Below are 25688 nucleotides of genomic sequence, written 5' to 3'. Positions count from 1 at the left end.
AAGCAATGGGGCATTCCGCACCAGCCTGCCATTGCACAAGAACTGAGCCAAGGCCTGTATTGCCGGCGTCAGTATGAATTTCAGTGTCAGCATCTTCGTCGAAATGAACCCGTATTGGGGCTGCTTGCGCAAGTGGTTGCAAGCACTTGCGCAATTCATTGCACGACTGCGGCTGCTCGTCCGATCAAATGAAAGGCACATTGTCACGTGTAAGCCGTGTCAAAGGCTCAGCAATTCACGAGAATCCCTCAACGAAGCGCCTATAATATGCGCACAAACCAAGGAAGCGTTGGACAGCCTTCTTGTATGTGGGTGGCGAAAACTCGGCTACGGCAGCTAACTTGTCGGTGTCTGGTCGGATGCCTTTAGGACCAACTTGGAACCCGAAGTAGCATTTTTCAGGCTTGATGGTGAAGCCAGCAGTATGGATTGCCGTGAAGACACTCTCGAGTCATGTGAGATGTTTGTCAAATGTGCTCGAGAACACGACGACGTCGTCTAAGTATATGAGGCAGGTTTGCCATTTGAGTTCAGCAAGCACGGTATCCATCATCCACTGAAAGGTGGCAGGTGCGGAACAGAGACCAAAGGGGAGAACTTTGAACTCGTAAAGCCCATCAGGTGTCACAAACGCTGTTTTTTCACGATCCTGTTCATCGACTTCGATTTGCCAATACCCTGATTTAAGATCCAACGAAGAAAAAAAATTGGCATGTTGTAGACAATCTAATGCGTCGTCGATGCGTGGCAATGGATAAACATCGCGCTTGGTGACACGGTTCAACTTTCTATAATCTACACAGAAGCGTAGTGTGTTGTCTTTCTTTCTGACTAGGACTACAGGGGAGGCCCATGGGCTTGTGGATGGCTGCATCATGTTGTCTTGGAGCATCTCTTTCACCTGATGCTTAATCACTTCCTTTTCCACTGGAGACACTCTGTAAGGATGCTGACGAACAGGACGTGTGGACTCGTTCCGTGATAATACGGTGCTTTGTGATGGACGTGCGCCGCACTTTGGACGACATTGAAAAACAGTCCGCAAATTAATTCACGAGACTCAATAGATGGTCTTTCTGATGGTCTGGCAGAGCAGTGTTAACGTGAATCCGTTCTTTTAGGCTGGGTAACACAGATTGCTGAAACAATGCGACTTTCAATGTGGCAATGTCAGTAACATCAATTATTTCGTGAAGAAATGCAATTGTCGTTCCTTGCGGTACATGCCGATATTCGTTGCTGAAGTTTGTTAGCAAGACGACTAAACATTTGTTGCGCACCTGAAGAAGCCCTCTGGCTATGCAAATGTGGCGCTCAAGAAGCAGAGGAATGTTTGCTTCCGCGATTCCTTCGGCGTCGTCCTCCATGTCACATCGGACAAGGGTAAGCACGCTGCTCTTGGGTGGCAACGTGACGTGATCGTCAGCTACGCGAAGCGCGATGTCAAAGTCGTTGCCATTGCTGTTTGCTATGGCTTGTGTAGTAGCAAAGCTGGCTCTAGACTCTTGCAAGACGATGATGGCACCGTTCGCCTGAAGGAAATCCATGCCGAGTATAAGGTCCTTCGAACATTCAGGAAGAATGATGAAGTCGCCGATGTGAAGCCTCGAATGTTGACTCGTGCTGTGCACCAGCCCATTGGAGTTATGTGGTGCCCTCCTGCAGTACGAATCTGAGTCCTGGTCCATTGCGTCGAAACTTTGTTCAGGATACATGCAAGATTATGGCTCATAACAGACGTGTCCGCACGTGTGTCGATTAACGCCGTGACTTCGTGGTGATCTATGGTAACTGGTACGTCGCAAAATACTAACACCGAACTACACTGCTTTCTCTGCATCTCAATTACGTAATATCGTGGTCATCTTAATGGAGGATCTTCAGCGTTTGCAACGTCAGCAACTTCACCTCCGCAGGTCGCTGGACTCAGTTTTCCCGGGAGGCAGGGCTGGGTGAGCAACGCCTTGTTGCGCTCGGCGTGAAGATGGGCCTGGAAGACCTGTTTCGGGCGGGTGATGGTGACTGGGGGACATGGAATCGTGGGGCAAACGAGGTCCTGGTGTCCGCGAGGTAGGCTTCAATCTCCAGGGGGCGTTCACCATTGCACGGGCACGGCGAATTCAGTGAAAATCCACGGAGCCCAGCTCTGCGGTAAGGACACACCCTGTAGAGGTGATCGGCTTCACCACAATGAAAACACAAGGGCCTCCGGTCTGCAGTGCGCCATACGTTGCTCTTGCGGGATGGTCGTGTTTCAGACATGAATGGCGTGCGGCGAGTCCTGAAGTCGCCAAGTGCTTGTTTAACGGTGCGCACACCATGAAAGTCCGGGACGTCGCGCACATCGTAAGAAGTCGGGGACAATGAACTTCGCGCAGCTTCCACATACGACACGCGAGGCTGTGGCTGCCGTACCTCGTGCTGTGGTGTCTCGCTTTGCTCCGAGACTTGTACTGCCTGCCTGATTTCCTCCTGGATGACCTCAGCCAGCGCGAGTCGCAGTACCAATACCAGAGCTACCTGAAGCTTTTGAAGCTCTTCTCGGACAACAAGCCTAATGAGCTTCTCCAAGGCGTCGGTATTGTCCAAGGGTATAGCAAGAGGGTCACACGTGATAGGGTCGACACGTCGCGGTTGTATTTTTTTTATTTATTTATTTACCCACAGCACCACAGTGGCATTACAGTGGGGGGGTTGTACAAAAGAAAAAAATATTATAGTGGCAGTCACAATGACAATGCAAACACTTCATTGTCAGTAATATTAACAAGAAATGAAGATAAAGCATTCCATTCTCGAACAGTGTGAGGAAAAACAACATCTTGAACATATCGGTTCTTGACCTGAATTCACGCACTTTATGGTTATGATCAACCCGCTCGGATCTGTAGTGTGGATGAAAAACTGCCTTGTTTACTGCTGCAGTGCCTTTTCCATTGATATGGCTTCCGCAAGAAACTCTGCAATGGTCTTTGGTGGGTTGTGTATTAGTCCACCGAATAACTCTTGCCTGACGCTGCGCATAAAGTTCCTGAGCTTCTTTTCTTCCGGCATGGATGGATCCGCGCATCGGTAAAGTCGGCACATATCTTCCACAAACATTGCGACGCTTTCGTTCGGCCGCTGCACTCTCGCCTGAATTGCAGATTCAGCTCGCTCTTTTCTCAGCTCACCGATTAGCTGCCGTCAGAATTCGTCCCATGTGCATAGGGCCACCTTACGGTTCTCAAACCGTGTCCGCGCATTATCCTTGAAGGCAAAGTAGGCATTGTGTAGCTTGCGCTCTGGAGTCCAGCCGTTGAATTCTGCAACATGCTCAAAGTGATCGAGCCAGTCCTCTACATCCTCGAAGGTGTCCCCATGGAAGGACGTGGGGATTCGCGGCTGGTTGAGGACGACCTCGGTTGGCGCAGTTGAGGAAGAAGACGGAACTGATGTACTCATCCGTATGACTCGATTGGGTAGAGGCTCGTGCTCAGGTGGCAGTCCTTGAAGTTGACGGCTTGTCCGTGAACTGGAGTACGCTCGACTGGACTTCGTACTGGGCTTGTAGGCGGTGCTCGATCTGGGAGTGGTAGCATGTACCCCGCACCTCCACCAGAAAAATGTAACATAGATTGAAGACGGAGTCTTATAAAATAGACGCTTCTGTTTTATGGCGGGCCAGGAGAAGAACGTGCAGCTCACGCGATTCATGGTATTTCATGGCGCCGACCTTAGCGCGCGCCGTCCCACGGTGTGGGAGGCCCACATCATTGTCAATATTGCACTTTCTCAAGAAGGCATTCTAGCATTGTTGTTAAAACTGGATACCAAAAAATCTTGTGGCGTTGAGGCGTTATTGTGAATGGATATCACATTTTTTGTCTAGAATTTTTGCAATGTCATTTTGTATCGGAGGTGTGCCAGAAGATTGGCTCCTCGCACGCATCGTACCTATTTTCAAAGCGAGCAATAAGTTATTGGCGGAAAACTATTGGCCAATTTCCATTAGATGCTCCGCGTGTAAAAAGTTAGAACGCATAATATCGAAACATCTGGTTGAATATATAGAAAATAACAACTTATTCTATAGTAAGCAGCATGGCTTTTGCCAACGTCTGTCAACAGTGACACAGCTTTTTGAGGTGTCTCATGCTTTCGGAGTCGCAATTAACAACAACGAACAAATTGATGTTACAGCAATTGATTTTTCGAAGGCTTTTGACCGAGTGTGTCACACAAAACTTATTGAGAAATTGTATAAACTTGGAATTATTACACAAATTGTGAAATGAATCCATGTGTACCTTACAAATAGAAAGTAATATGTTCAAATAGGAGGCGAAAGATCATCATCCTTACCTGTTTTATCGGGTGTGCCACAGGATTCGGTTTTAGGACCAATTTTGTTTCTATTAGTATATGTAAATGGCATTGCTAATGGCTTGTATCCTAACATTGAACTGCGTCTATTTGCGGATGATTGCCTTATTTACTGTTGCGTTAAGAATCTCCAGGATCAAGTGTTGTTGAACGAATGCTTGCGAAGAATTTATGACTGGTGTGTTACGTGGGACATGAAAATGAATTTAGATAAATCAGTTTACATGACTGTATCTAACAAGAAAACCCTGTTGCTTTTTACTTACAGAATACATAATAGCCCACTTCAACATGTTAGTAAACTTAAGTATCTCGGGGTCACAATCACGCACAACTGGAACGCACACATTGAAAACATTTGTGGTTCTGCTCAACGCAAACTCGGTCTGTTAAGGCGAAAGCTGAAAGATGCTACACCCGAGGTAAAGCCCAAGGCATACAAAACAGTTGTACGGCCCACACTGGAATACGCGCATGTATAGTCTGGGATCTGCACCAAGTGGGCTTGACAAATAAACTGGAACGAATTCAAAGACTAGCCGCACGGTTTATCTTTAATGCTTATCAAAGGACGCAGTCTGTAACTGCGTTATTATCTTGTGCCGGTTTGCCCGAACTCGCAACGCGCAGCAAAATAGCCAGGTTGAAATTCTTGTACCAACTGTATAACAATAAATTCAAGTTGGACTCCAGAATACTTGCGTTCCTCAGGACAAGTGTCCCCACGTACAGGTCACCCTCATGCTGTAATGCCCTATGTGCCACGCTTTGATGCTTCAAATTTTCCTTTCTTGTGAAAACTATAGTTGATTGGAACACACTTGACGCAGATGTATTTATTGAAATGCACACAACTGAATCATTTAAGCGTAAACTGTAATGTGTTTGCTGAATGCATTGTTTGTTTATTGCGGAACTAGTGTTACGTTTGCGGAAAATTCTTTTTCTACCACCCCTGTAACAGCCCGCAAGGGCTAACAGTATTGGAAATAAATAAATAAATTTACGCACCGGCGCACAAAAATGGCGGACGTCATGCCCAGTCGATGAATGGTAGAAATTCTGGAAAAGGTTTTCTTTTTTTTTCGAGTTTTCGTGTAACAGACTTATGTTTTCTGGTATATTCAAATTACAATCCGACGCTATCATGTCGGTAGGTTGAGTGTAAGTTTCAACATAGTTTAGCTTAAGAAATTCAATTGCTTCAGTAACTTCCTTGCGCCACATGGATGGCCTGGGTATGGGTGGTTTGAAAATCTTTTTGCCGGAACAACGTCCGACGTTAGACGCTGCACGCTGACGCCAGATTTTCTGTGACACGGGGCCCTTAACATTATCATGGTAAAAAGACATGGACAAAGAAGACACATAGTGGATGAGCGCTGTCCTCTACTGTGTCTTCTTTGTCCGTGTCTTTTTACATTCTGTTCTTCCCAGTTAACCATGAACCAACTTGCACAAATCGAAGTATCGCATGACACCGCTAGGCCCAGTTGCTTCGATGGTCACTACCACTGGCCTAGCCAGAGGGGGGGGGGGGTCAGACCCCCCACCTTAAAATTTTCTTATGAAACCCCCAGACCCCCTCTTCCTAATGGAACAGGAAGTTTCAGGAGGTGGGCTCCGAAAAAGCAACATGGATGAAAGGGAAAGTCCAAAGGGGGAGGAGGGGGTTGTCATGTCACCGTACCTAGAACTTAAGTTTATCCAGTTTCTCCATAATTGCAGCTGTGATTACAGTAGTAGCGTTTCCTTGCCTACTCACACCACCTTTTCCTAAGAGGTAACGGAGGAGCAAGTCGAAGAGGTTTAGGGAGAAATTCTTGAGAAAAGTGAGAAAAAAATGTGTGACGTGGCAACAGAAAAAAAAAAGACACAAAGAGGCAGAGGAGAGGAAAAGGTTCGAGGAGGCAGAGGAGAAAAAAAAAAGGCACAAAGAGCAAGATTATGCTCTTAAAATGAGAGAACTATAGAGCAAATTCAAACCAGCTCGGCGCGTTCAAGTCCCCTTTCCGGTGGAGATGATATGCCTAAACTGAGAATACAGGACCTGATGCTACCGTACAGGATAGGCAGTGATGTCGTAGTTTTTCTCGTGAATTTTGAACATACGTGTGAAAAGATAGGGCTGGATGAAAGCCTTTGGTCTCAAAAATTTCTTTCAGGGCACTATTCTCGACACGCCTGGCAGCTGCACGACCACCACTATCCGCCATGTTTACTCTCTGATTGGCTGTCGAGAGCTCAGGTGCCCTGAAATTTGTGCAGGGAAATGGAAGTCTTGCAAAATGCAATCTTGTGTTTTCATCAAGATGACGAAACATGATGTGGGGCTGGAAATTTTATCAACTAAACATTTTTTTCGTCCTCGGCAGCTATACCGCGATGTTAGCGCTTCAAAAAGAAAGTGAGCTGTACCGTACTGAAGCCATTGCAATTCATCTGCTATTTCGCGAATATGTAGTGGCAACCCAAGATGGGCGTCATGTCAGCTTGCTGATTGGCTGAAGGAATATGCCATGGGGAGCATCACAGAAAGGGCTGTTTCGTAAATGTCAATTCGACGCTGCGCTGGGCCACCATTGCAGAGATTTTCCGCCATAATTTGTGGTGCGACGAGCCGCGCAAATTATGCTAATGAGCAGCCATATGCAATGGCGGCTGAGAAGAGTGCATATCGCCACATTTTCCCCGTCGTTTGGTGCCATGAAAATCTTTTGTTCATAACGCGTGCTCGTAGTATTTGCATCGCTCTCGGGTGGTGTTAGCATTTGTTTCTGGGCCACCACTTTAAAAGAACAGGTTGAGCTGAAATAATATTAACTGAAAATAGTAAACTTTCTGCAACGTTGTCCACTTTTCACTGTCATGTTTGTATTGTAATCAAGATTCATGTCTTTTCACACAATCACAAATTATGACCATTGTATCTTCTTAATTTATAAAAAGGAATGTACGCAAGGCGGCGTCTTGAAGTTTCCTCACGCGGTGCGAGTAACCAGCGAAGTGAACAAGAGATGGCAGCGCCGGTGCTTGCGTCGCGCATGCGGATGCCTCTGGCGCACACAACGCTATCGGTGATATTCGGCTGTTTCTGAGCCAGCCGAGTCGGGCCGAGTCACTTGCATTTCGCGAGGTAGTGATAATGTGGCCTAGGACATGTGCTCATCACCACTGGTAGGTCGGGTGGGTGTGTTGACTCAAGGTAGAAAACAAGCGCGTTGGCGCCAATGTACAATTACTCCTGTTTCCCAGGTATACGCATCCTAGCTAATGAAGCAGACGATGGCTTGTATGCAGCAGACGATAAAAGCGAGAAGCGTTTTCGACGGAATAATTATGCGCTTTAAGCTAGCTGCGTTATTTTTTACTGCAGAGGAAAACTGTTTTACCGATAACCGATAACCTTTAACGATAACCTTACATTCAGTGCCTTCATTTCAGTTTCTTAGGCAAAACATCAAGTTGACATCACGTTACGAAAGCAAAATCGGGCCATCAGCGCCATTTTATTCACGTCACGTCTAGGTCATGCATCGAAGAAAATGGCGGTATGTTCAGAATAGCGCCCTCAGTTGTCCCAGGAGAGGCCGCGGAAGTTCTTGCACACTTGTCTAAGGAAGACTAGGAGAACTATGGAAAGGTAAATGCCATGCTTCTTCACAAATACCGTCTCTCTGTCGAGGCATTTCGACAGTGGTTTAGACAGGCAAAAAGGGGCAGCGAGTCACACGAGTTCGTGTACGAGTTAAAGTCTAACTTGTGGGGATGCGCAACTCTCACGCGTCCCCTGATATGTTGTTTTGCCGCATAACTCCTGTCTCCTGTAATCCGGCTTCCCCACGTGGCTCGGTACCAGCGGCAGTCGGTCTGGTTGAAGAGCGTTGCGAGAGATGGTGCGAGTGTGGCTCTGCTAACGCCACCTAACGGCGGGGTTACTTGGGTGCAAAAAGGAGAAGGCTCTTCCCCTTTGGCTCGGGATAAGCAAGCGACGCAGACGTTCTACGCGTGCATCGATCTATGCTACTGCGAGACCGTCTCGTGAGGCCTACCCGGAATGGACGAAATGATCATTCGAACGCGCCACCATTCGCGTGACTGTACGCACGAACGACCAAGCGTTGGTTTCCAGCAAGGGGCGAGCACATTAGCTCATTATCCGGTTGCGGTGAGTCAGACTTCCTCGCATTTGTCGCACGCCCATCGGCATGTTTTGTGGATAGCAACTCGGCTAGCAGGCATTAGTCTATGAAAGGTGCAATAAATGCCCTTGTGATTGTTTGCACTACTGTGTTGTCGTTCCTTTGTCCCAAGAGCCCAGGTGAGATCCTCACAAACTTAAAAGAGTGACTCAATAGTGCAGAAGCGTATGGCAACCACGACAAGATGCTTGAATGCATAGCTCTGGAGCAGTTTTACCAAGTTCTCCCAGAGGAAGCTAGACTTTGGCTGCAGGACGGACCCTCAGACAATGCCTCCTTTACTAGATGCCAGCCGCGTTGTCCGTAAACTCGGTTCCTGGCCCTCTCCCTTTTCTCTCCTCCGCGAAAAGGCAACGAGCGCCGCTTGTGGCGGACGTCTGCAACCTAGATCACGTGCTGCGACCTCTGAGATTACCATGGCGTCTGTTGCCATCTCGGAGGCCCGCGATAACGCTCGCTAACAAACGCCCGCGCATACAAAGCGCCGGCGGAGCATTCAGCCGCCGCTGCCACATCCGCCGGAAGTTGAAAAGGCAACGAGCGCCGCCTCACGGAATTTATGCTGAACTAACTTCAACTAAGGGAACCGCCGCCGCAATGGGAAAGCGAGCAACGCGGCTGGCATCTAGTAAAGGAGGCATTGCCTCAGAGGTAGACCTAGAGTAGGCAGCACAGCTCGTGGAGGAATATTACACGTGCTGAAACTGCCAAGAAAACCCTATTCAGGAAGATAGGCTAGAAAAAAAGGACTATTCTGTAAAGTAGTTTTCCCCACGCGGCCAAATTTTGCCGAATAAGAAATCATCTATGGGCAACGAGTTCAGCAAAGGAGTATCGACTAAGGCTGAGGTGGCGAGGGAAGGGCTAGCAGAGAAAGCCCAGCCAGCTGGGGCCGCTAAAGCTAAGGCAGATGTGGAGCGCGCGTTCGAAGCCCGGAGACCAATTACCTGCTTCCGTTGCAACAAGGAAGGCCATATTTCCTCAAATTGCAAGAAGAAAATTGTGTTCGCTGGCATTAGCCAGTCAGACGAAAATCTGAGGCTGCTCGAGCCATATTGGCCTCGAGCTCCATCACTGGAAGAGCTGGCGCCACCGTTGGCGTGACATGGCATGAGGGACCACGTGGACACAGCAGCCGCGTCGGCTGCTTCGGAGGCGCCGAAGTGAGCTGAAAACGAAAGTTTAAAGTCCCAGCTGTGCTGCCGTTCTGATTAAGTGGTTAGGCTTTACCGCCTTGGGTGTCTGCTTGAGAACATTTGAAAGTACTATAATAGGTAGTGGCTGCCTTTGCAGGAGGCATGCAGCATGGTAGGCTACTGCTAAGTGCCGCAGTGCCCGACGTACGCAACGGAGCCCAGTGTCAGCCTTATTCACACGTAGCCGCAGGACAAGGAGCTGCGTGAAGCTTGGCTCGCGAAACTTAGAACCGGCAGAGAGCCATCGGCTGCAACTCGGGTATGCAGCAAGAACAGAGGCGAGGAATATTTCTACTACGGCGCCGGGACTGCGATGCTTGGTGAATAGCAGAAAACCCGTACTGCGACGCTCGCCCATGCCCACTGCCCGGTTAATTCCATGACGGTTTGGTCTATGAACATGGTGCTAGATACTGGCAAGTTCACTGGAACGGGAGCAGTAAGATGCACATTAAAAAAGGCATGGGATATGGTCATGTTTCTGTTATGAATTAATGCACTGGATTACGAACAAGCAGAGGGAAATCACATGCTGAGAAGACCGATAAACATATAGTGCGACGCAACTTGAGAAATAATATTGACATGTCCAAAAACTTAGAAGACAAAATAGATTGAATCGTCGCGACGGCACATCACAGTCGCCGTAGGCGATGAAGTCTCTGTAACGAAATTATTTCTGAACAGTTCTGATGGCGTCCACGCAACAATGGTTGCTAGTGTACTGTCAAATGCTCAGATGCTGTGGCCTAAAGCTCGCTGCACGGTGCGAAAACGCGCTCACAGCGAAAGCCAAACATTGTGTGCGGACATGCACTCAGACGCGCAGTCGGTCGGTGCGGACCCATGCAATCGCTGCAGTGAGGCTTCATTCTGTTATGCTCCATTTGGTTATACAGACAACCCACTATAAGAACACATTTAACATGGTTTACTCTCAGCGTTTGCCTACCTTTCATGCAAGAAGCCGGTTCAGGAAACTCCATCGTGGCGACCCTGCGCAGTGGCGTTTACTGTAGGTATTTGGTAAAGATAGAGATAGCATCTGTAAACGATTCTGTGCTTTCAGTTTGCCCAAGATTATTATATCGACAGTCAAAAGCTTCCCTCGTTTTGAGAGTACTTACATAAATGTCCAGAAGGGCTGCCGCATGGTGTTTTTATTGAGTGCCGTAAGCGAAACCTATGAGGAGCACGCCGCGTGATCCCTCATACTACGCAAGGGAGGTGCTTCCGACAGATGGCGACTCCGTAACTTCTCACCGCCAATATGCAGGATGTTGTGGTAAACAGGAAAATGTGCAGGGCACTTCACGATTCCACCGCCACCATAGACGTTACACAACTGTCCTGTGTTTTTCCCGGGGACTATACAGGGGAATGCGTCTGGATCAGATAAGTTGCAGAAGAGCAGAGCGTGTGTTTGCCAGTTGCCAGGGTAAGCCTCGAAGGCGCTGTTGGAAGGTTGCAAACGGAGGCAGCCCTGAATCCAAGTTTACCCAAACGCTTTTCATTATCTTTTTTCAAACAAATTGGAGCAGCTTTTAGAAAAGGAGGGCTGGTTGTTCTATACCAGTCTTGCTTGCATGGCATTAACGCGATCATGGTCACGCGCCCTCTCAAAAAAACGTGAAAGCCCATCTTCAAACGAGGAAACTGACAAGGTGATGTCCTCACAGCGGCAGTCTAGGCCGGGAGATAATATGGCTGATGAAAAGCAAATGGCTCAGATTTGTGAGGGACCAATTACCGAATCAGTGATAGTGGGTGAGGAACCTTTCGAGACTCGGGAAAACAGGGTGCCTCGGGCTGAAGTGGAAGGTTCACTGCTTAGTCCCGCATCCTGTTGCTGAGAGCAGCTTAGTAGCGTTGACCGAGAGGTGCTTATTGCGGCACAGAAAAGTGATCCTTCGCTAACTGTGTTGCAGGCTAATGTTAATGAAGGAGTGGCCTGAAAGAACATCTCGTTCTACACTAGGTCAGGTCTCAAGTACCGGAAATATCAGGATTTCAAGGGTTGGACATACAACCAACTATTTATGCCAGAGAAGTACCGACCACAGCTTTTAGAGTTAGTGCATGGGAATGCTTGGGTGGGTCCCTTCGGTATCAAGAAGACAAAGGCTAGGCTAGCACAAGATTTCTATTGGCCAGGATGCTGGAAAGAGGTTGAAACACTTGTTCAGTCATGCGACGCAAGACAGCAAGTTGGTAAAACCAACAACAGAATTTCACTCGGAACGAGACAGGGCAAAATATAAACTTTCTTCGGTCACCTCAGCTGCGTCTTTCCTACCGGAATGATTGTTAGGAATTGCTTTACAATCTATTCTTTAGCTGTTTATTCTCTTTGAATGTGTCTTCTTTGAGAGCACTATTTGTGGAGGTCTGTATCCCGGGCTCTTTATCGGGTGTGTGTTTCGGGTTTAGTACAATAACCGTAATGGTGCTGTTGAAAGCACAGAGGAGGTTAGAGCGTTTGCTTTTATGGAGTTTAGTCTGGTGTTGTGGAGAGCATTGGGAGGGTGCTCACTTTTACCGAAGTGGTTGGCGTTGATTTTCGGTCACTCCGTGAGCTTTCTCAGATCCAAGCAAAGGAAAGACCAGCAGATGAAAGGGTGGCAAAGTCATTTCCTTAACCCCATCAAGGACGTCACTCAATCAGCACATCGCATACATCAAGCTGCGTCGAACAGCTCGACTTCTGGATGTATTATCTGGCGGCGGGGATGCTGTTGTGACATGCCACGTGCCTATCATCGAGGCGACGGGAGCTGCCATACTAGGTGCACCACATGCATATCGTCGAGGCGACGGAAGCTCCCACTTCTCCATGAGGAATCAAGAATTCGACATGGCAGGCAACTTCAAGAAATGCCCAGCCATCTCTGCGACGAATCAAGAATTCGACGCGGGCGACGTCATCACCCTGCCCCACCTGGTTCCTGCCAATGAGGAGTCACCAAACTGGTTCCTGCTGACGAGGAGTCGCCGAAGGGATTTAAGGGAGAACTGGCCCATTGTGAGAAGAGAGAGTCACTTGCAGCTGCCCAGTCGGTCTGACGCGCTCTTACTGCTACGTGTACGCTATCATCTACTATCTGTAAATATTGTATAAAGTTTTTCGTTTCTTCTTCATCTGCCGAAAGTGTCCGTCTTTTGTCTTCCACCCCGAAGTCACAACACTGGGTAGTGCACCGTCTTGTTGTTGTATGGCCCCATTTTTAGCGCTGATCATTTTTCCAAGTCATGTACCAGCTAGGTCATGACATACATTAATAAATGCATCAGTTCATAAACGAAATTAAAATTTTTTTACTATTGTCCATTTTTAAATTATATATATATATATATATATATATATATATATATATATATATATATATATATATATATATATATATATATATATATATATATATACATATATATGTGTGTGCGTGCGTGCGTGTGTACATGTGTGTGTGTGTGTGTGTGTGTGTGTGTGTGTGTGTGTGTGTGTGTGTAGGTTATTTAAGGTGCCCTACAACATTGTAATTAATATGTTTGTGATTCAAACAAAAATAAAAAATTTGCTAATTAAAAGCTGTTAACCAATCAATACTTTGTGATGAAAAAAATACTGGCTATAAGTACATACGACTCCTGCTACTATGCAGTCGGTACGATTTCTCTAGAGCTCTTGGGTTTTTTAAAAATCTTGGTCCAAGTTAACTGGGACACCCTGCATGTGTGTGTGTGTGTGTGTATTGAAAAAAAGAGAGAGTGTGAAGGAGTGGTGGTTGTCCCCCCCCCCTAACAAATTTCTGGGCCGCGATGTTGTAGTGGTGCCTTTTCCAGATGCTAATGCCTTTCGCGCTCTTCACGTTTGTGAATAGTCAAGAGACTCTCCTCCCCAGACAGAGTGTCGAACGCCGCCACTCATGAATGTGAAAAGTGCCGAAAGGCATTAGCATCGGGAAGAGGCATCGCTACAAAATTGCAGCCCTGGCTATGCAACTGGTTGCTGCCAACTGTCCTGCTGCTTGCTCCAATGTATTACTTGATCGCCATTTTGCGTGTACATTGTGGTCAAGCATATGCAATATGGCAGTAAAAGACATGCATTTATCTTTTCTAACAGTCCAAGTTTCTGCAAATCTTCACGGAACTTCTTCTTCTTCTTCTTCTTCATCTTCTTCTTCATCATCATCATCATCATCATCATCATCATCATCATCATCATCCTATTTTATGTCCACTGCAGGACAAAGGCCTCTCCCTGCAATCTCCAATTACCCCTGTCTTGCGCTAACCGATTCCAACTAGCACCCACAAATTTCTTAATTTCGTCACGGACCTTAAGGAGTCTAAAAAATCGAATGTTGAATGCACATAAAAAAAAAATCAGGGAAACATGACAAGATATTTGCAAAAAATATTTACAGTAATAGCTTGATATGTCAAAATTGTAAAAAATGGCACTTTATTACATTACATCATAATTTCATTAAAGTGAACTGCAATATATTCTTCTGTAGTAGGACTTATTTAAATATTTAAGAAAAAGGTTGTTATGCTAAAGTGACAGCAAGTATGGAAGAAGAGCAGCGATGGAAGGATGGATGAAGTGCGCTTGTCTTTGGAGCGACTCGGTGTCAGCACAGCAACCCTTCTCCCCTTTTCATCAATTCACCTTTAAATATAAACACACCTTATTGTAACAGTTTTGGTGGAGGTGGGGGACAAAACAGCGGCGCCCCTGAAAAACGACTACGAACCGACCACAGAGGCACAACCTGTGGAGCTTCAATGCAGTTGCTGAATTGTTCGTCTGCCACCAGAAATGGCTTCCGATGGCGACAACCCACCACCATCTTCTCGCGTCCCATAGAAGCCCTACATCGTGCCACGAAACTTTGCTAGGAAAGCCAGGAAAGACGTGGACAGATGGCTTAACATTTACCAACAAGCAAGCCTGTTCCATGGCTGGAATCCCGCCACCCTGCTTGTTACCATAGTTGCCTTCTTCCTCAAGAGAACTGTGTCTGTGTGGCTTGAAAACCATGACAACATGGGAGAAGTTCATAGATGAAACCAAGAAGTACTTTGGTGATCCAGCAGCTAAAAAGAAGTGTGCAGAGCAAACGCTAATGCAGTGAGCGTAAGTTCCTGGCAAAACCGGCATGGCATACATCAAGGAAGTGCTCAAGTTGTGCAAGGCCCTGGATCCTCGGATGATAGAAGAAGACAAAGTTGGTCATCTTCTAAAAGGGATCGCTGAGGACATGTACCAGTTCCTCATCGGAAAAGACAGTCTGGAGTGCGTAAGTGATGTCGTTCAGCACTGCTGCACATTTGAAGCCTTGAAAGCTCGGCGTATCACAACAAAGTTCAGCCGTCTGGCCAACATATAACTAATGTTGCCGGTGTTGATGTAGTCCCAACTCCATCCGACCTCGCGTCAGTGATTTGGGAAGTGGTGCGCAAAGCGCTTGACTGACATGAAGCAGTTTCCCTCTCAACTCCTTGGGTTCAAGAGCCTCTTTCTTTCTGCGACTTCGGTGAGACCGTCCATCAATGCCACCTCCATAGACACCTACGACTTCATGCTTCGTTCAAGAACGGCCACAAAGCATTCAGACCGACTATCACAGCGCACTCGCACTTTGACTGCCGTCCCACGAAGCTGGCGTGGTGCGTCACTTGATGGACTGCACGAGTGGAGATGGCAGGCCAGCTCTCACAGACTTGTTCGTCATCTGGCTGACGGGAGCAGAAGACGTGTCATTTACAGGTCCCTTCGTGCTTTGGCACTTGACTGGGTGTCTCTGACAGCTGTGAGCCTCCCGAATGTTGACGCACAACCCAAGCCAACACGTCTTTGCTCCGCTTCTCAACTGCCTGCTCTGCCAACGTGGTCTCTTCCCCTTCTGTTGGCTGCTTGTGCCACACATTTGCGGATTCACTGCCTACTCTTATACGGCATTCCTCAATTCGCTGTTTTCTTCTTGCTTTATTATTTTCCTATGCCACAAGCGCACGTCCATGTGATGAATGGTGAGCGTGCCCCGGTATATGTGCTTCCATATTCTTAATGTGTTTCGTGATCGTTTGCAATGTGTCGCTAGGCACTTCACCACTAGCGACCACTAGTTTGTGGAATGCATTTCTCTGCTGCATCAATGATATAGGCACTAAAATAAGCTACTGTGTTGCCTACAGTAAATTCGGAGATAAAATCTTGCGATATAGAAGTCGATCCCTAAAAAGTTTTTAATCAGTAGTGGCTAGTTACTAAGTTTAGAGTTACCGGAAAGTGGTCACTTTCGAATGTATTTTTGATCACATTCAATTCCAAGTCAGAAAACAGGGCTTCAGCTTCTGCAGTTGCGACCCGTGAGCTGAGCAGGCATGCCCCCACTGGGTACTTCAGCTACAGGCTGACAGAGCTGTTTCTGAGAGTCTCTGCGGCTACGATCCGCAGGCTAGCAGAGTCGGCCAGGCAAGTCAGGCACCTCGGTCACCCCACTGTCCTGACCTTCTGGCCAGACCAACAGTGGACTGGATGGTCGAGAAAGCGACATTGAATCCAAGATGCACTGGCGGGCCCAATGACTTTTGGTTGGAAGCAGTGACTTCGCGGCAATGCTGGTGGACTCAATGTAAATATTTTGGACTTATCAATGTGTGGGAAAGCACAGCATTTTGCTTACAGTTGAAACACATTACTGAAACTAATCCCCTTTGGGGTGCATGCATGGTTTATCTAGCTTCTGTTGGCGAGAGTGTTCTTATCTTCATTGGCGCTCATTTTGAGAAGCGCTGATGCGGCGCTGCGCCATTTCACCACACCATCCCACCCACCCCCCCTCCCGCAGAGAGGAGCCCTCAGGGTTGAAGAGGGTTGGTGAACCGAACCTGGCGTCCAAAGAAGGTGGTGTAGGACACGGGCCGAAGCGTCGGAAGCTGTTGTGAATGGATTAGGGGGGGGGGGGGGGGGGTGAGTGGTGCGCAGGGGTTTGGAGTCTCGTCGGAGAGGATGTATAATGGCTTCAGTCGGTCGATGGAGATGCAAACGTCCTTCCCGTTAATTTGCAGGGTGAATGTCTTGTCGTCAAGACAAATGACTTGGTATGGTCAGGAGTAAGGTGGTTGAAAGGGCGCGCATAGAGTTTTGTTGCATAGGAAGGCATGTAAGCATGTTGCCAAGTCCTTAAAGACGAACGGAGTCAGCTTGGTGTGATGTGCCACTGGTAATGGGTGCAGGGTGCCCATTGTGCGACGGAGCCACATGACAAAGTCTGTAGGGTCTGAACTGGTGATGTCGGGTATTGAATCTAAGAGAAATTTGCCAAGTAGGTGAAGTGGTTCCCCGTAGGCAAGTTCAGCGGGCGTCGCCTGAATGTCTGGTTTGAAAGCAGCACGCAGACCAAGACCGACGGCTGGGAGAGCCTCGAGCCAGGTTGAGTTAGGGTGGCACATGATGGCTGCCTTGAGCTGTTGGTGGAAGCGCTCAATCATCTTGTTGGTGCAAGGGTGATAACTGGTGGTCCGTAAACGCTTGAACCCGGTGGAGAGCCCAAGGAGCCTGAAGAGTTGAGATTTGAATGGCCACCCTTGATCAGTTGTGATGCGACGAGGAGTGCCGAAGTGGGAAATGCAGCCGGAGTAGAAAGCCAAGGCGACTTCTTCTGCAGCAATTCTTTCGAGAGGCCATACCTCGGGCCATCGAGTGTAACGATAAATGGTGGTGAGGCAATAGCAGTAAGGTCCGGCTGGTGGGAGGGGGCCAATAATGTCGATGTGGACATGTTGAAACCATTCTGATGGCAGGCGAAATGCCCACAGCGGCAAAGTGATGTGCTGGGCAATTTTGGTGTATTGGCATTGGATGCACGTGCATTCCCAGGTGCGGCAGTCACGCTGCATTGAGGGCCAAACGTAATGGTCAGTCACAAGGCGTGCAGAAGCACCAATGCCGGGATGGCTGAGGTTGTGTAACTGGTTGAAAAGGCTGCGACAATGCAGAGAAGGCATATATGGTCTCACTCGTCTGGTGGATGTGTCGCAGTAGAGAGTGTCCGTCGACCCAGAGATGGCAACTTGTTGAAGTTGAAGAGAAGAGCCATTCTTGAGGAGCTGCTGCAGTTCGGCGTACATTTTCTGAGCGTCTGCGAGGGCGTAAGTCATCACGGGTAGCAACTCGACAGCGGAGACGTGGGAGAGTCCATCGACAACCACATTATCTATTCCGCTGATGTGTCGGATGTCTGTGGTAAACTGGGTGATGAAGGACAGTTGGTTCTGCTGTACCGGAGGAAGTTTTTCGCGGCATTGGAAGAAGGCGTAGGAAATAAGTTTGTGGTTGGTGTAGATGGTGCAGTGCTGTGCCTCAAGGATGCAGTGAAAGTGCTGGGCCGCTTCGTAGATGGCGAGAAGCTCTCTGTAGTAGGCTGGCCAGGTTGTCTCCGCAGGGGCTGAAGTTGCATCAGCGATGCTGCCGAAGGACAAGGCCATCTTAGGTTTGGAAAGTTTCTTGGGAAAGAACGCCAATGGGCACCACTTTTTGTCCACATGCTGCACAAGGGAGGCTCCAACGGTGGTGCTAAAGGCATCAGCGAAGAGCCCCAAGGGAGCCTCTGGCTTGGGATGAGAGAGCAGAGTGGCGCTGCAGAGAGCGGTATTGCAGGCTTTGAACGCTTGTGTTAAAGGTCGTGTCCAAGTGACAGATTGGTTGCTTCGTAAGCCAGCCACCACGTTGTGGAGATGGGACTGATATGTGACTGCTTAGGCATGAAGCACCTGTGAAAGTTGAGCATGCCAAGGAAACGGCGGAGGTCTTTTGCTGTGGTAGGCCAAGTGTAGTTTTTAAGGTTGAGGATGTGGTCAGGCAAGGGTCTAGTCCCTTCTGAAGAGATTTGATGGCCAAGGAAGGTGACAGGGGCACCGAGCATGCTTTTCTGGATGTTGAAGAGTAAGCCGTTGTTGTCGAGATGCTGGAAAAGTTGCTGAAGGTGCTGGTAGCGGTCCTCTACGTTGGAAGAGAAGACCAGAATGTTGTCTAGGTAGACAAAGCAAAAGTGTAAGCCGCGGACAACATCATCAATGAATCGTTGGAAGGTTTGTCCCAGATTGTGGAGGCCGAAACTCATGAAAGGGAATTCAAATAAGCTAAGGGGGGGGGGGGGATGATTGCGGACTTCGGGACGTCCTCTGGGTTGATAGGAATTTGCGTGTAGGCCTTTACGAGGTCACCAACTGAGAAAATGGTGCTGCTATGTAAGTGGTGGGCAAAATCCTGTATGTGACAGAAGGGGTACCTGTCGGGGATGGTGCAGGTGTTGAGGGTGCGATAATCTCCACTGGGCCACCAGCCATTGGTGTTCTTTGGCACCAGATGAAGCAGTGAGGTGTAAGGTCCCTCCGAACCCGCAGGCAATTCCTTCGTGGAGCATGGTTTCAAACTTGGCTTGGACGATTCACAGGCGGTCCAGAGCTGGATGACGGGTGCATCAGAAGCCCAGCGGGCCGGGAGTACTACGGATGTAGAAGGAAGTTGTTTGATGGACCTCTCGAGGGCGCCTGCTAGGTCGAGTCAGATTGGGAAATTCTGCAAGGAGGGCATGGTACGGCGATTGATTTTGGATGTCAAACACCTTAATGCTGGGCTGCTGGGTGCTCGTACACTGGCCTGGCGAGAAGAGACCTGTTCAGGCATCAATAAGTCGGTCATGTTGGCATTCTGGTAGGAGATTGTAGTAAGCCAAGAAGCTGGACCTGATGATTGGTTCTGCAACGTCGGCAATGACGAAATTCCATGGAAATGCGCGTTGTAGATTTTTGAGGTGGATGTTAAGGCGGAGCGACCCGTAGGTCTTAACGCTTGAGTGATTAGCTGCACTTAGCTCAAGGGACATACAAGGGCGTTTTGTTGTGCAGGAAGGCTTGTGGAAAGCAGCAGATGAAGGAACGGCAGTCGATGAGGAACCGCCACTTAGTGACTTCATTGGTGACAAAAACGCGACTGCTTCCAAGTTGGCAGCTCGCGGCCGTCTCCACGGGCTGCCATTGAAGTCTCCCTGACATTCGGCTGAACAAGGTGGTTGACATTTCCGGGCCTTGTCGCCAAAGTGACGATGGTAGTAGCAGTAGTGGCTTTGGGAGCAGTTGCGGGGACCGGCTGCGGGCGTCGATCCAGGTGCTTCTGAATCAAGTTCAGCTGACAGGTGATGTCACTGATAGGGTGCCCGAGCTCGGGAGTGGGCTGTGGGGCACCGACGGCATGGACGGTGACTGGTAGCGATGGTAGAGAGACTTTGACGACTTGGTCCGTCATCTGGGCAAGCTGGTCCAGCGGTACATTCGGCTGAACCTGGAGGATGGCCTGTGCATGTGGTGGTAGGTGCTGAAGCCAGATAGTTATAAGGAGGGAGTTGCCTGCATGTTGCCCGCATGTTGCCTGCGAGGGCACGCATATGGCGCAGGAAGTGCCATGGCGTGCGGTCACCAAGCTCTTCGTGCTGAAGTAGTTGACGCTCTTTCTGGTCTTCTGAGGGTGAAAGCCATCGGATCAGTTCTCTCTTCAGGTGCAGGTAACAATCGTCAGCCAGAGGACTTGCAAGTATGTCGCGAAGCTCAGTCGCGTAGCGAGAGTACAGATGGACGATCCTGGGTTATACGTACCAGGGAAAACTGCGCCTCTACTTGTGCAAACCACACTTCCGGTGAGTCTGCGCAAAACGATGGAAGCTCTACGGCGACACTACAGACATCCGGGTCAACGATGGCCACAGTGGTAGCAGCGCCTGCGCTGACAGCGACTGCAGGAGCGGAGCTTTGAGGGACGTGGCCCGAGTGGGGCTGCGCGGAATCGTTTTGGATGCACTGCTGCTGTTTCTGAAGTTGCTGTTCTTGGTTCTGGATCATCTGTTGCTGGGCCTGCAGTTGATGTTGAAGTTGTTGCACTTGTTGGCGAAGAGCGGCAAGGGCTCCCTGGTTGGCCATGGTGGTGCAGTAGGTTCGGTTTCCGGGTCACCGGATGTGGGAAAGCATGGCTTTCTGCTTCCAGTCGAAACACATTACAGAAACTGATCCCCTTTGGTGTGCGCACATATTTTATCTAGCTTCTGTTGGCGCTATTGTTCTTATCTTCACCGGTGCTCAATTTCAGAAGCACCGATGTGGCGCGCAGACGCAGAAGCGGCGCTGCCCCGTTTCGCCAGAAATGCATCATATCTGAGAGCTTTGGGGAATGTGTGTAATCAACTCATCCTATACATTGTTTCCCTTTAGTTGTGTTCTTTGATGTTTGTTTTTTTCAATAATAAATGTTTGTCTTACATGTGCCACCTGTACCTGTCTATGCAGAGTTTGCTGAAATTCACGCGACGAGCTCTGAGCGTTGTCTGAATAAATTGAGGTGCGGCCAAATGTGTCCGAATTACCGAGAATATGACTGCATTAAGTAATACATATGCCTGCTGGGATCAGAGGATGAGTCCGAGTTATCCAATTTTCTGTATTAACGAGAGTCAAATCAATGAGGTTTTACTGTATCATATTTGATTACGTCAGTCATACAAGTGTGCTCAAACAAAGATGACATGGTCAAAGAATTGAAGATAGTGCATCAGGAGCTGCAACGTCCTTTAGCGTCACCCCAAGCCCCGTAGAACATTTCGTTACCGTGCTGGTATCCTTTATACAAAAGGTGTTAGTGAGGCTCTAGCAATAGTATTTGCTAGATATGATCTCTTGGTTGCTCACGGACCAACAAGCAAAATGCGCAACAAGCTTATCAATGTAAAAGACAAGCAATGTGATCAGAATTTTCCTGGTGCTATATATAAGATCCCATGTGGTCACTGCAATAGCGCCTGCATTCGAGAAACAAAAGGTTTGCTTAGAGATTAAAAGAGCAAAGGCAGGATATAAGAAACAATAAACATCAGTGTAACATGATTGTGGACCCCGAGAAGACATATGATCATTGCGTAGTCTAGGATAAAGTATCAATAATTGTCAAAGAAAAGAATCTGGCTACTTGGCTTCTCCTAGAATCACTTCTGATTTAGACAATGCCTGGTAATCATAACAGGCTAGAAGGAAACATTTGCGGTCCTTGAGACCATTTTCTGCCTCATAAATAAACAATGCACAGCACACCCTATGACAAACACCATGTTTCATTGCCATTTAGTGCAGCGTCTTGCTTGTACTGGTCACACTGCTCCTTCTAGCGACCATAACTAAACTGTTTGACAAGGGCCTCGCCCTAATGACTCCTGCACCACAGGTTCCAGAGTATGATATTAACAACTGCATGTAATTCAACTATGCCATACTCACACTATACACACGGTACAGTTTCCATTTAATGCCCCTGCTGTACGTTTAGGGCAGTGGTGAAACTGCACTCTGTTGAAATTATGGATCGTGTATGTTGAAATTGTGGATCATCATACACTTGCGGCATTGACAGTAGCTCACCTTCATAGCAGGAGGGCTCCTGGCATTGGACATCGCAATGGGGACCAGTGCGCCCAGGAGGACACTGGCAACTGTGGCCCAGGGGAGACGCATCTGGCACACAGTGGCGCCCTGCAGGGCACGGCTGCTGGGCACACTCGTCCACGGCCATTTCACAGGCATTGCCTACACAAAGCACAAAAGCCACAATGGTAGTTAACACATATTCAATAACAAGAACATTTATTCTTTATTCATTCTTGGTGCAATAGAATCCTGGCTACGTATACATTTTACCCCAGTTTCACATGGAATGTTTTGAACATTTCATGCTATGTTTAATTGTGATGCCAAGACACTGGGCTGAATTTGCACAGCACAGCCTAAACTGCTAGTGTCACGCAGTCAAGGTTGCATACAACATCTGTGCTTGACAGAATCGTGATGATGTGTAATAGGCGAATGGGAAATGCCCTTGCAGGATCAGCCTTCACAAAATGCAAGTACAGTGCAATTCCGATAACTCAAGATCACTAATTTCAAACTGGCAGATAATTTGAACTGTTCTAGTGGTACCGGAAAATTCCTGTGTTTATGAATAGAGAAACACTCCCGTGGACCATTTTTCGGACAAACTTGAGCAAAGACGAAGGTTCAATGTGTCGCGCTAGCTACCATAATGAAGCGCGCCGTCAAGATGAAGAGAATACAGGTGCGTGCCGGCAGCCAAGACTGAAACAGAGCAAGCAGAGCGCACCTTTCCCATCTGGCTTAAAAGGAGCAGGAAGGAGCCTCTAGCATGCGCTTCACCACATGCACTCTCCTGCACTGAGCAGTAGTCTGTAAAATAATTTTCTGTACCGATCGCATTGCAAAAAAAGCTAACTTGCATTTTGCATTATATAACATTTGAATGAATGTTACCAAAAATAAACTGTTTCCCAGAATGCGACTGCATGGTTCCATGTTCGCAAACTCCCAATCTTCTTTAAAGCAACGCTTTCTTCCAGAGTTCCAGGCACTTCTCCGTACGTGTCTGGCCTTTTAACGCCGAACGCGTTTAAAGGGGAGGTGGGGATCAAAGCGAACTTTCTTGTTAGCTTCGTTGCTCTAGTTCAAAACCTAGAGCAACGAAATTTGGCAGCCGCACTCAAAAGTGTCTTAAATAAAGAATTATAAAGTTTCATTACGACACCTTGACTAGTTTTCAAGTTAAAAATTCACAAAATGTTACATGTGTTCCGCTTGTGGAAAACCTGGCACTGTAACAAAACATGCCCGGGAGCTGCCTCTAGTTTTAATCTTTGCTCAAAAGAGCACTACAGGGTACAACAGTTCCAATATTTTTTCTAATCACTTTATTTTTTTTTTACACGTCACATCATGTTCACCTTCACTAATTGTACCAGAACTTTTCATTCACAAATTAGCATGTCGAGAAAAAAACTGAGCCCTCAGCAAGATATTGAAAGACTGTCATACTTTCAAGCACACTTTAGGGAATACATAAAAACAAACAGGATCAAAATTGGTCCCGGCATTCCCATGCTACCCTTTCCACAGACAACGCAGAACGCCCAAAACACACTTTTGAGAAAACGTCTCTCAAAGTTTTTGGAGCAGTTCACATCTCTCAAAATGACCAGGATTGTATTTTTCACTGTCTTTGCTTACAGGTGACTTTTTAGGTTTCTGCCCTTTGATTTTGTGCATACGAGATGATTTTATGGCTCACCGAAGGTCCTTTTCTGCAGCCTTCCAAAGGGCAAGAGCACCAGGTTTTACGCCCAGTGTAGTGCAAAGTTCAGTATAAGCTCCCAATTGGTTGCCTGCATTGTACCTAGCAACTGCCTCGCATATTGCTGCTGCTGCAGTGAAGAGGGAGGCATGCTGGTGCTTCGATATTAATGACCAAATCCTTGAATGTAGGCTTATGGCAGCATTCTGTGTCTTGTTGCCACTACACCAAGCCAGTCAATGAGGGTCGGACAAGCGTTGGTAGACCAGCAGCAGCACTTGCACAACTCTGTTGGGAAGATTGTACTTGTGTGGAGGTTGTGGCTTGCCTTCTGCCTCGGCTGAACGGTGCCTACACCAGCTGGGCACAGACTGTGATGGGGCTCAGAATCTGTGGATGCGATGTGATATAGTGTTGCCATCATTGCCCTTTGCATGTCTTCCACATTCGTGCTACTTTGCAGGGCTAGGCCATAATAACTAGTCAATCTTTTTATGAACTCTTATGTCAGGCTACCTTTCCCATAGAGTGCCTCTCCCTTCTTGGCTTTGCTCACAAGAGAGCAAAGTGCTGTGCCTATCCTTTTTGGGACATGGTTCACACAGTTCTGCTTCATGAGAGGTGTGAACCCATATGTCTGTTCATTGCACAGGGCCAGGTAGGTGCAGCTGTCTCCGTCACAGATTACATTTGTGTATCTGATGTCATTTCCGCTAAGGGAGTGCCCAAAAAGCTGCAGTGCGGCTTCAACTTTCATGCGTCCTGCACTCACATCAGTGTTCTTTTGGCATAGGTGTGCCTTCTCCCGTTTATGCATGGTCACTTTTGGTTGGCCCTATTTGACATCCAAGGCAGAAGTTTGAAAAGACCGTACCATCAAGCACAAGACCCATGTACAATTCTATTCACAGCCTACATCAATGCGTGGGCTGTGCTCATGTGTCAGCCACGCACCGTTGTACACAACTGCAATGTTCTTAGCGGAGTTCACTTCCACTTCTTTGGTTCTCTATGCTTTTGAACGGTACAACACCTGCTGCGTGAAACGTCGGCACAGCTCCACTGATTGAAGGCATCTGCCGACGTGCTATTTATCAAATCTGAAATGACCTGAGTGTCACGTCGAAAAGCCTCACACTGATGTGCATTAACACCAAGGAAACAGTCCTCTACTCCTCTACTTGCATTTAAAATGACTTCGTAACAAAAAAAGCGGTTCTACTGTGTGGGGATGTGCGACTCTCAAGTGTCCCCTGATACGTTTTTCCCGCAAAGCTTCCGTCTCCTGCAGTGGGGCTTCGACGCGTGGCATGGGGCCCGCCGCGGTCGGCGTGGTTGAAGCGCAATACGAGAGATGGCGCGAGTGTTCCGCTGCTAACGCTGCCTCATGGCAGGGTTACTTGGGGGCGCAAGGGAGAACACGCTTGCTCTTTGGCGGTGGGTCAGCGAGTGCCGCGGACGTCCCGCGCATGCACCGATCCATGCTTCAGCGAGACCGTCTCGCATGGCCTCGTTCGAACGCGGCACCGTTCGCGTGACCGTACGCGCGAACAACCAGGCGTTGTGACCACGCGTCCTGTCGTTTTCTGTGTCTGTGTCCCTGTTTTTTGCGCTAGTCTTTTGATTAATGATTACTGTTGGGATCCAGCATGGGGCGAACATGTTCACTCGTTATCCTGTTGCGGTGAGTCGGACTTTCTAGATTTGTCGCGCGCCCATCGGCATGTTTTGTGGATA

General features: G+C 48.0%; 1 protein-coding gene across 2 annotated transcripts in view; it reads right to left on the bottom strand.

Moving 5' to 3' along the window:
• Positions 1–25688, bottom strand: part of LOC142578574 (fat-like cadherin-related tumor suppressor homolog) — a 512562-nt gene that overhangs the window by 73232 nt on the left and 413642 nt on the right. For both annotated transcript variants that reach the window (XR_012827230.1, XM_075687953.1), the window contains exon 30: positions 22235–22399. Coding sequence is in view for 1 of the 2 variants with exons in the window: in XM_075687953.1 (XP_075544068.1) it covers positions 22235–22399 (165 nt within the window). In the remaining variant the exon portion in view is untranslated. The remainder of the gene's footprint in view (positions 1–22234; positions 22400–25688) is intronic.

Source organism: Dermacentor variabilis, chromosome 4 (assembly GCF_050947875.1).
Source record: "Dermacentor variabilis isolate Ectoservices chromosome 4, ASM5094787v1, whole genome shotgun sequence".
Lineage (NCBI taxonomy): Eukaryota > Metazoa > Arthropoda > Arachnida > Ixodida > Ixodidae > Dermacentor > Dermacentor variabilis.
This window is presented reverse-complemented; position numbering and strand designations above follow the sequence as displayed.